The following is an 11,958-nucleotide window of genomic DNA, read 5'->3' on the forward strand; positions in this document are numbered from 1 at the left end:
AAACAATGTCAGTCTTGATGGCACTTCTTCCATTACATTGCTGTTCCCGACAGCGCGTCGCAGGGATGCAGCCAATCCCAGAGCCACTTTGAAAGTTGAGGAGAGGGGAGGAGAAAAGGCCCAGGAGGGCTAGCAGGAGCTTTTCCTGCTTCATCTGTTGCAAAGCTGCGGGAGAGGCGGCGGTCAATGCATCCTGCTAGCTGAAACAGAAGAAACTTTACGTAAACGTACACAGTATCAGCAGGGAATCCATCGACAGACGCAAATGAAAAAATCTACGGATTACTCAGTTAGCGGTTTTTTTCGTGCGTAAAACTTCTGGTTACTGGACTATGCGCAAACTTGTAGCCACTGTAGAACCTACACGTCTTTTGAGAGCTGGCCTTTTTACAGTCACATTTACATTTTGAGAAGTGGACCTTTCAATGAGCCTTTTTATGCGACTGTTACGGGCTGCAGACTGAAAAAAGACGCACCATTATAATCGCTTGGAGTCGAGGGGGAATTTGGAGACTGCAGACATGGGACCATTTGTCATCTGCGCGTTTCTGCTGTTAAAAGTAAGCAACTGGTTTTTTAACTAACACACTTATTTCCACTGCTAAAAAAAAAGCCTTTATAATCTGCTGATTTGCTATTTCACACTTTTCATAATCATAACATGTGGCAACCATTGTGAGCTTCAACCAGCGAGCTCAGTCTTAAACTATTGTTCCCAAAGGAAATATGTTTTACACCGACACGGCCCCTATTGGTAAATATGTATGTTGTCATTCTGTAGTTGGAAAGTTACAGTGGATGGACTGAGAGGGGACAGATTTAACCCTCACCCTGTTATTTTAAAGTCTCTCATGACCGAATAAAATTAAACCACTGCTTTTTTGGTGTGCTATATTTGTGCTTGTCTTGTCTGTGGCCTACCTAGTTATCTCAGACTGATTTTCAAAAGACAACCTTTAAGGTATTTATTAAAGACTCATTGAGACAGTGATCATACACCTTGGAACATCAGACAAGAACAAAGCACATGGAGCACACAATTATCTTGGATTAAGCTCCCACACAGCGATAAATGAAGTATTTTAAAAACAAATTATAGTTTCAGTGCTGTTTAATAGCATATTATTAAACCAGGATCAATGTGAAAAGAAGGCCTCCACAGTTGCAGACAATAATTTGACACTCATCTACCTCAGAAAGCCCATGGGGCTTGTAGTCATGTATGGACATGCTCCTCAGAACAAAAGCACTTTTGTTAGATCAAAGTATTATGATAAAACTTCAGCTTGTAAAAAGATGTGTATCTCCTTCATATTACTAGGATTTGATATCAAAAGGGTTTCTTTTTAAAATCTCTAAGATCCGTTTTCTCAAACAAACAGGGACTTAAAGTGTGTTTCTTAAGCAGACTGTCAAGTATTTGTACTACAAATAATTATCCTATTACTCATGGGATGATGTGTAGCAGAAGTTGATCGTATCTTACAGTATGTGACAAAGACCCCATGATTTACTTTCTACTAATTTTGCCTTTAATTTATTGCACATGTTGCCATAATTTGTTGCGTACAACAATTCCTGGTGAAAATGTGGCCTAGCTTTCAGTATAGCTGGGGTCTGGATATCCGGAGCAAAGCAATTATCACAAGTGTGTGTGTGTGTGTGTGTGTGTGTGTGTGTGTGTGTGTGTGTGTGTGTGTGTGTGTGTGTGTGTGTGTGTGTGTGTGTGTGTGTGTGTGTGTGTGTGTGTGTGTGTGTGTGTGTGTGTGTGTGTGTGTGTGTGTGTGTGTGTGTGTGTGTGTGTGTGTGTGTGTGTGTGTGTGTGTGTGTGTGTGTGTGTGTGTGTGTGTGTGTGTGTGTGTGTGTGTGTGTGTGTGTGTGTGTGTGTGTGTGTGTGTGTGTGTGTGTGTGTGTGTGTAAGTAAGTAAGTAAGTGGGGGGCAGTTTAGTTTGTTACCACAGTCATTTGAATTTCCATAGTATAGTTAAACAGTGTTCTGTGGGGGGCAGACATCAGGATCATTAAGACATGTGAACCTCCTCTCAATTCCTTGGTGTACATTTGAAATCACTACATAAAAGGTTAACCAATCCCTGTGTGGTGTCTTGTTTGATTTAGGATTATAGTTTTTGGTGAATCTTTATGCCTGAAAAAATAGAAACCCATGTCCTTTAATGTGTCCCTCATGCTGCCTTTACATAATGACAGTAATCAGTGCAGATGGGATGAGCAGCTATGACAACTTTCCCTCAGCCCTGTCTCTGCTGGAAGACCTCTGCCTGTTGCCCTCAGAGGCAGAATGTGAAGGCTCATTGTCTTCACACGCAGAGAGCATCCTTTTATGTGTTTATTTTCACGCGGATTAGATTATCTGTGGAAATTCCAGCCTGCGCTTCAAAAGTAGCCTCACTTCAAAAGGGCACAGACAATGTTTCAGTCACAGAGAAGACAGAAATGAAGTGTGTGTGTGTGTGTGTGTGTGTGATCCGCGATGACTGAGTTACTCCGGCAGCCGTGGAGTTGAGAGCCCCATTGAAAGCTGTGCACCTCGGTGGTCCGTCTGTTCTCACTGGGGAATCCCTTCAGATGGCAGCTTCTTACCTTAATGAAAAAATAAACTGCAGCCCCCTTCCCTTTCGGCTTTCTGCCCCCAAAGAAACCGATAAGACTGAACACTCCTTGAAGCATGTAAATGAATCTTAGCTTGACAATTGGATATGCCAGAAAGTAGGATGTTGTTGATTTAAGTAGTACTAAAGTATCATTTTATAAAGTTTGATCCTCTGAAGAGCAAATGAAGAAAGTAGCAAAAATAACTTCTGGTTATGGGGTGGAATTGTATGTTAAAATCACATTTTCATTGTTAAAAAAATATATATATAATCACATCTTTTTAGATGATAAAGTGTAAAATATATCTCTTTACAGTCTGTTTGTAATACTGGGTGTAATAAGCATTGATTGCACACTCAATATTTTTCTCATGCCATGCATTAAATTGCCCACATATAGCACTATTTGTTACACTAAAGACTTAGTGATACCTCTACTGAGTAAATGACTATGCCCACTCGTCTCTCATGGGCCTTGGACTTAATATTTGATTGTACTCAGGGCAAAAGTGGGTGAAGTGCTAAGCCTTTGGCAGTACCTTCCCTCCAGGCAGGCTTACAGAACCCCAGCCCTGACTCACACCCAGGCTCTGTGAAATGACAGAAATCCAAGCAGGGGGGTAAAAATAAAACAGAGCCACTGTCACTAAATATTTATCAAAGTATAGAACCAGGGCTAAAAGGTTAGCTGGTGTTAGCAAAGGGGCTCCCTCTGGCACACGAAGAGGACCAAAGAGTGTTACAGGAAGCCTTCATGCTACAAGTGATTACGGTCCAGGTTTGGTCACAGTCCGCCAACTCCAAACATCCTACTGGTTCCTGCCTGCTCGATCCTACCACCCTGACGCCCTAATACCTCTGATCTGGGTTCTGTGGCTGCTGCTCAGATATCATCAGGCTCCACTGTGAGTGCCACAGTAAAACTGGCTGTTGTTCTTGGAATGCGGCAAGCCTGGTTTCAAAGCAGTTTCTCCTGTAGTATCAGCATGGAACATTTCAGTCTTTTGCGATAGGGGGCATGGCACGTAGTTGCTCTGTGTGTGTGTGTGTGTGTGTGTGTGTGTGTGTGTGTGTGTGTGTGTGTGTGTGTGTGTGTGTGTGTGTGTGTGTGTGTGTGTGTGTGTGTGTGTGTGTGTGTGTGTGTGTGTGTGTGTGTGTGTGTGTGTGTGTGTGTGTGTGTGTGTGTGTGTGTGTGTGTGTGTGTGTGTGTGTGTGTGTGTGTGTGTGTGTGTGTGGTCTAGCATTACTATACTTGTGGGGACCTAAATCTGTTTACATAGTCACGTGTGGGGACAAATTGGAGGTCCCCGTGAGGGGAATCATTAATTTTAGGGTGAAGACTTGGTTAGGTTTAGCATTAGGGTTAGGGTTAGGCATGTGTTGGTTATGGTTATGGTTAGGATAAGTCTCCAGGAAATGCATGTAAGTCAATGTAATGTCCCCTGAAGTGATGTATACATTGTGTGTGTGTGTGTGTGTGTGTGTGTGTGTGTGTGTGTGTGTGTGTGTGTGTGTGTGTGTGTGTGTGTGTGTGTGTGTGTGTGTGTGGGAGAATGTGTGGGAATGTGTGGTCTAGCATTACTATACTTGTGGGAACATAAATCTGTCTACACAGTCACGTGTGGGGACTCGCCTCCCTTATGGGGACAAATTGGAGGTCCCCGTGAGGGGAGTCATTAATTTTAGGGTGAAGACTTGTAAGTCAATGTAATGTCCCCTGAAGTAGTGTGTGTGTGTGTGTGTGTGTGTGTGTGTGTGTGTGTGTGTGTGTGTGTGTGTGTGTGTGTGTGTGTGTGTGTGTGTGTGTGTGTGTGTGTGTGTGTGTGTGTGTGTGTGTGTGTGTGTGTGTGTGTGTGTGTGTGTGTGTGTGTGTGTGTGTGTGTGTGTGTGTGTGTGTGTGTTTCTGGTGAGTTTTTTGTTGGAGGCTATGCAGGTTCACACATGTTGACTGTGTTTGTTGGCAGACATCAGAGACAAAGAGAGAAGTCAGTGGGTTGTTTAGCTGTTACTCTTCCCCTTTGCAAGAGGTTAGTTGTTAGACATCTGTTTGCTCTTGTAGGCCCCCAGGCAGCGTGGGCCAATCTCCTTCAAATGTGTGCATGTTTAAGATGCCGTCGTTCAGAGCCTGGAGAAGGGGAGTTAGTGAAATACTGACCTCCAAAAACACACCTGGGACTTCAAAGGCCCCCCCCTACCCAAACAGACACTTGCATGCTGGGCAGCCTTGGTTAACTGACACCCTCGCCTGAGGCTGGGACCGTCTCTTTCAAATACCCCACCACCCCCCTTTCTGGTGTCAATAAATACACACACATTCACTGTATTCACACACACAACACATTGTCATTCGCTGTGATTTGGAATGAGTGGGAGGGCGGAAGAGCTCTTTACTTCTTACTTCCTCCTTTTCTCAGGGTTTTCCTTCGCCCCTTCATGTCTTTTTCTTTCCACTGGTCTAAAGCCATCTGATTAAAGCCAGCCTCTGCTGACAGGCACCAGCCCTGCTGCACAGGCCCATAGGAATGTCTGATCTATCCCTCATGTCATAACCCAAGCTGGGCTCTCCATTACCCACTTGCAGATAAGGACTCAGAGCACTTTAAGGGTGAAAACTGAGGCAGATAGATAGATAAAAAGAGGGCCATTTTGGTTTTCTGTTCTTCATTCTGTGCGAAGGGGCAGGAAGTGTGAATGTGATTTTCTTCCCACATATTTCAAAGGCAGAAAACTCCACAAAACCTCCACTTTAGTTTTCCTGTTTAGCAACTACTTAAGTTAAATAAGAACCCTGTGACTGCTGATTCTGAATCGCCTCAGACATAAGATGGTATTTGTTTAGTTACACAGTGGTATTTCTATTTATTTACTGTAGGTTACTCTTGGAGATGCCTGTACCAGCGGCCAGTTCACTGAATCGGGGCAGTGTTGCAGTCTGTGTCCTGCTGGCTCCCTAGTGCTGGAAAAGTGTGGGAAAGAGGATACCAAGTGCACGCCATGCCCAAAGGGTAAGCAATTATAATATAATGTTACGGCACCAGTGGCATATGTTTTACCTGCCTCTTCATTATCTCTGTCATCTATGTAAAAGCTCTGAAGATTTAAACAGCAACACGTCTAATCATTGCCACTGATATTTGTGAGAGATAACCAGTTTACCCACACTGACACTGACTTTGTTATCTGTTTCCCAGGAATGTTTTTTTCATCGGATGGCCTCAGCCCCTGCATTCCCTGTGCAAAGTGCCCGTCTGGTATTCCCACGCATGCCTCTTGTTCTGGCACTCAAGACACACAATGTAAATGTCGCATCGGCCACTTCTTTTTGAGTCAACACGGCCTGTGTGCACCTTGCTCTAAATGCACTCGAGCTGGCGAGGGTGTTACTAGGGAGTGTGGCCCGCAGGGAGACACGCAATGCCAGATCTGTGCCCCGGGAACTTTTTCAGAGGAGCGTATCAGCACCAAACCCTGCAATACCTGCACCCAGTGCTCCGACATTGAGGTGGAGATCCGATCCTGCATGCCCAACTCCGACACACTGTGCATGGGTGAGTTGTAAGGAAGAGTTGGATTATTAAATGCAAGTCTCGAGACATTCCATATTTGTCTTAATGAGAATAAATCCAATGAAAAGACACTTAACAATAAATTGAACCTATGAACTAATAAGCTTTCTCTGTGTAGCCCGAGCCAAAGCCAAAACATCCATTGTTGTCAGATAACTACACAGGCACAGTCACTCATTTTGAATTAATCCTACAGTCTCTCTATCAAATAGGCAGCTGAAAATATATTTCAAACTGAATTTACTCCTGTTTTCTAAAATATATTGCAGTTACTGATGTTTTAGTTACTTACTTAACCTTACATTTTTGAAAGATGGAATAACACAATAAAGTTTTTGGTCTTTAAATAGGATTTTCTTGTAGTAGTGCTAGCCTTATTAACTATTTTACAAGTCTTAAAAAGTTTGGAAACATCCCAAATTCAAACTGTATGTTTTTAAGGTTAGATGTATTGTTGAGAAAGTATTAAAGTGTCTGACATCATCTGTTCATGTAAACAAAGTGTCATTAGACATGTTGTTGCTATGGGCAGAGATGGGGTCGTTACAAAAAAAAAGTAATATATTACATATTACTTTTCTTTTTTTAAAGTAATATATTACACTACTTCGTTACTCTCTCTACATAAAGTAACTCGTTACTTTACTCGCAGGGCCGGCCCGCCCCTCCCTACAGGCAGATCACGCATACTGCTAAAGTTTCAAATGTTCTCTTTAGTTCAGTTTCCATTGTCGCATAAGACTGATCCAGATAGCTCCTGAATGTTTTCCTATCTGACCGTGGCTGTCCTCTGTCTCCTGCTATCTGTATTTTGCGCAGTATATCTCTGAACGATGGTGATTCCACTGTGCAAATGGGCAACATTTCCTCTACTATGAAGGATGCTACAAGCCCGTCCATCTCTGCTTTGGTTACCGGTACTCCAAATTCTAATTTGTGTTGCTTTGGCGGCGGCGCACTCACAACATCCTCACTCTGGGTTCGGGGGTCCTTAGCTATTAGCTTCACCTTAGCATGTGTTCTTTGCAGGTGTTTGTTGAGGTTTGACGTGGTGTTCACAGCAGTGGATAACAGCTTCTGGCCTGGACACAGTTTGCACCTCACCGTCACATTCCTATTCTTCGGACGAACTCAAAATAATGGGCAAACCTCCACCCCTCGAAAGTTATCGCTGACTCAGCCATGTTTATGCAGCACTGCACGCGGAGATGTGGACGCCGGGGATGTGGACGCGCAAACCTGCGACGAAAACCCCTCTTGTCTGTCAGTGTGATTATGACTGATTTTATAAAATTAACGAAGTAACGCGTGTCGGGGCAATGTTAGTAACTGTAGTGTGATTACTGAATTATAAAAGTAGAGCGTTACACTACTCCGTTACCGACACAAGTAATATTATTATAGTAACGCGTTACTTTGTAACACGTTACACCCAACTCTGGCTATGGGTATGAGTAAATTATATATTATTTTTCTGCCATTATTTTTAAAGTTACAAACTAGAGGGGATGATTAAGGCTTGGAGGAGATGTAAAAAATATGCTTATCCCTTTAAGATACTGCAGGGGAAGGCAGCCATAGTAAAAGATAAAAGAGAACGCTAGAGGAATGAGGACAGGGAGTGGAGGATCTGTGAAAGTACACAGACATGTGTTGAACATCTGCATCCACACCTCGCCTGAACAGCCTGAGCTGAGAAACATGAGAAGTGGGAAAAGAGAACACTTAAGCGCTGTAATCCGTTTGGTATGAGCTTGACAGGTCTTTAGGTTAACTGCCCTCGAGAACTTGAAGGCCGAGGGAGGCTGCTGACCCTGATAACTACTCTGCTTGCTCCCAAATGGCTACACTCGCTCTCCAGGAGTAAGGTCATCTGTACACACACTGGGTCCATATGTCATGGCCCTTTGACCCCCGAGAGTTCAGCATAGTACCGTGTAGTGTTTGATCCTAAAATAGGCGGACCACAGGAGGGATAGGGAGGCTGGAAACAGGGGCAATGAAAGGTTTCAAAACCCCAGGGGATCAAACGTCTGAGGCTATCATTACATCAGGCGTACAGGCTTCTGTGGAATTATTTCAGGGCCTAATTTATGCAGCCCAAATGTGTTTCTGATGTGCGGATTCAAAGTTACTGCTGCTGACACGTTGCTCCTTTTCTCAATCCCAACAGATAAGAAGCTGCATATTCTGTCTCGTCCTGCTCTGGATGGGTCTGATGCCCCTCGAGAGGAGGAGGAGACAAGTTCTGCCACTGGAATGCCAAATCTTCCCCCGAAGGACGAGGGAAGAAGCAACAACATCCTGGCCTACGTGTCTGTTCTGGCTGCCGTGGTGCTGGGTCTGATTGTTTACGTTGCTTATAAATGGTGAGTTTACTGGTCATTGGATTTAATAAGGATTGAAAACCGTAAGATACACATTTGTAACCGTGGGAAGTTTAACTGACGTTGTTTTCTTCTGCTCTTCTCAGTTGGAGATCCTGTAAACAGAAGAGGGCTCTCTCTAAGGCCCGTGCGGCTGAGTTGGGAACATCTCCAGAGGGAGAAAAGCTCCAAAGTGACAGCGGTGTTTTTCTGGACTCTCACAGCATACAGGACAACCAGCCCAGCAAAGGTGTGGTATAGACACAGTCCTTGTTGTTAAATCTTCAAGTGATGAGGGACTTTTTAAAATATTTCATCCAAATATATTTCAATCAGGAGAGACATGATGTATGAAATACATGTTTATTACCGGGACACATGATATAAGAGAATGGTGATTGACAGATTACAACAAATGAATGAACTGATGTTTGGCGATTAGGCCCCGGTTTGCAGGATGATCATTCGGGAGGGGAAAACCGCTCCGATGAACCCCCCAGGGTCTAGACACTGGTGGTGGTGATAAGTAGTTCGGTCCGGTTCTTAAGGGAGAAGGTTTTAGCTTGGCCCTGTATTAGGAGACAGGAGGCGAAGGGGTGGAGGAGGGTTCTGCGTTGACACCTGAAATGACAACTGACAGAGAGGGAAGAGCAGATTTAAAGGGGTTAGCGGGTGCGATGATTGGCTAGCTGGGGAGTAACGCCCCTGATCACTTATTGGGAGAGGAGAGGGTATTGAAATGACATGTAACACCAGAGGGTATTGGTCTTCCTAATTGAACTTGCGCTAAGCTTTCATATTCATTCAAAAATAAATGTTGAACGTGAACAAAAGTTCCTTAATTAAACATATTAAACTCGATAGGGCACCTTTAAGTTCTCAATGTTCCTAACAAAAATAATGACACGAAAGCTTTCTAATTTCATGCCTATGAAATGTTTAATTTGGCATTTCTTAGAAAAAGTAACATTAGACCTACATGTACACGGCGGGCTCATTTTGTTTGTGTTTTCCCAGGTACCAAGAGGGACAGCAAGCAGGACAACCGTCTGTACATTAACCTGCCCCCCCACAGACAGGAAGAGGTGGAGCGCCTTCTACAGGAGAGAGAGGGGCAGGGGTGGAGACAGCTGGGCGCAGCGCTGGGTTATGAGCCTGAACAGCTGGACCTGTTTGGGCGTGGAGAGGCCCCCGCCCACACGCTCCTCTCTAACTGGGCCCAGAAAGAAGGCTCCTCTCTGGGACTGCTGTTCTCTGCTCTGGCCCGCATTGAGAGGTCTGATGTGGTCACAGCTCTTAACTCCCCCATGCAAGGTGTTTCTGTGGTGTGACGGCCCCTCGAACACACATAACACTAAAAGACTCAAGTGAAGAACTTTCATTGAAATGACAAGCAAGGCACTCTGATAGCAACACCTCTGTCACTCATGGTCCTATTTGCTTTATTGGACACTTATCAGAGAACAAAAAACATTCTTGTATCCCTTTTCTCGGCCCCAGTTTATGTGACCGATTGATTTTGTATGAATCCAACTTCAAGTCATGATCTTCTGCAAAGTTCTATCATCGCTGCAGAACAAATACCAAGTTGTCAATGGAAAATGAAAACTGACCATATAGTATGTTACAACCTCTCATTGCAGCTACTGAGTGAAAAAGATGCTCAATTCTGGTCAAGCCTAAATGCCTTGCTCAATGCACACTGCAAAAAATGTTTTACTTTTGTATTAGAACTATAATGACTGACACAACAATAAGTATATTTGTAATGTTGTTTACATGAACACAAATCCTGGTATTCGGTTAGAGGCAGGAAACAGAAGAATGGGTTTACACGTGTTGCAGAAGTGTGATTATTCTAAAAACCGCTGTTTACACATTATTTGGGCAGTACTCAGACTTATCCTCTTCCCCATATAAAAAAAGATCAGCCTTCCATGTTCTTCTGTAAACAAATACAGCTTAGATCATATTGTTTGTAGTCTGGAGCCAACCTTGTTTCATGAATCCAACTTCAGAAACTTCTTTGGTATTGCAGATGATTTTTTTCCAGGAGACCTTTCAACGACACTGCTCTCTGACATGATGTGACTTTCCCTAATAAGGATCATAGCAAACTCCAAGAAGCAATAAGGGGTTTACTTGACCAACGCAACGGACCAATCTTCCCGATGACGCCTGCAGTTGCTAAGAAGACTGTCTAATGTGTAGATAGTAACTACGCACTAAGTGTTTTTTAAGTTTGTCGCCTTGTTCTTTTATTCTTCCTTTTCTGCTGCAGTCACTACGTTGCCTTGGTATTTACTGTATATACATTGGGGATATTAATAAGCACCAGTGATGTTTCAAATATCATCAGAAGACACGAAAATGAAGCATTCTGTGTTAGCTCTTCCTAATAATCACATGCTTGTAAATATCTTAAATACTGATTCGTTTTGGTATGTCATGGCTTAAAGTGAAATCATTTATGAACTGTGAAGACTGAAAACAGCGAATGGAGAGGAATGTATTCTCCTGATATTCATCAAACACAGCTCCATTTACATCATCTTGATTTCGTATAATAGAAACAGAGAAAAGTATCCAAAGACACTGTTGTCATCATTTTTTGTCCAACTTTCCATCTTACTTTTGTATTTATTCCATCACCATTTCCAATATAAAACTATTGAGAACCATAGGTATGTACAAGTAACACTATGTGATGGTGTAATCAAATGGTTTGAAATTGTTCTAATACCAGCCATGTTTGGTTTTGTGTATATATTTCCTAATTGTATGCCTCAATGTGTTTTTGTAAGAGTTTTATTCATTTAATAAATAACTTTGATAAGTTCGGGCTCTTTTGTTTTAACAGAAGGATCATATGTGCACAGTAGTTTGTATCCTGTAGCCCTGTGATTCTCCCTCGAAACCTACTTCTGTTTGTGGTGAGATTGTGAGACATTGAGTCATCTTTAATTCCTGAACACTACGTTTAAAAGAGTGTCTGAACTCTTAAAAAACACCAACATGTGATGGATAAGTCACAATGGTTGAAATAGCTATAAATGATGGATAAAAAGTTAAAACAATTACTATTAAATAACGTCTAACCAGTTAAAAATATAATATAATATCAAAGTAAAGAAAAGTTAGCTCAAAATTATAGAGGGTAAGAATGCTTTAAGTACATGATATTTTAAAGTTATGAATAAATGTTTATAATAAATAAAGGTAGCCAAATATATTGGAAAGACGGTTGCAAATGGATGACTAAATGGTTGCAGTAAAGCCGCCAAAACAAATTCATAAAAACGCAACTAGATAGGGCTCGAAATAATTTGCAGTTTAGCACAAAATTGATCATGTAATTTGGATATGAGCCCTTTTGTTTATAGCCATTCCAAATAAACCGTTTTACGTTCATGG

General features: G+C 42.6%; 1 protein-coding gene across 1 annotated transcript; it reads left to right on the forward strand.

Annotated features, from left to right (window-relative positions):
* The first annotated feature begins 140 nt into the window (after positions 1 to 140).
* On the forward strand, positions 141 to 11,383 carry nradd (neurotrophin receptor associated death domain). The gene is made up of 6 exons (XM_034103270.2): positions 141 to 560; positions 5,485 to 5,617; positions 5,804 to 6,160; positions 8,352 to 8,547; positions 8,652 to 8,794; positions 9,562 to 11,383. The coding sequence occupies exons 1-6, from the start codon at positions 522 to 524 to the stop codon at positions 9,873 to 9,875; spliced, it is 1,182 nt and encodes a 393-aa protein (XP_033959161.1). The 5' UTR covers positions 141 to 521; the 3' UTR covers positions 9,876 to 11,383.
* Positions 11,384 to 11,958: the final 575 nt, after the last annotated feature.

Source organism: Pseudochaenichthys georgianus, chromosome 16 (assembly GCF_902827115.2).
Source record: "Pseudochaenichthys georgianus chromosome 16, fPseGeo1.2, whole genome shotgun sequence".
NCBI classification, from domain to species: Eukaryota; Metazoa; Chordata; class Actinopteri; order Perciformes; family Channichthyidae; genus Pseudochaenichthys; species Pseudochaenichthys georgianus.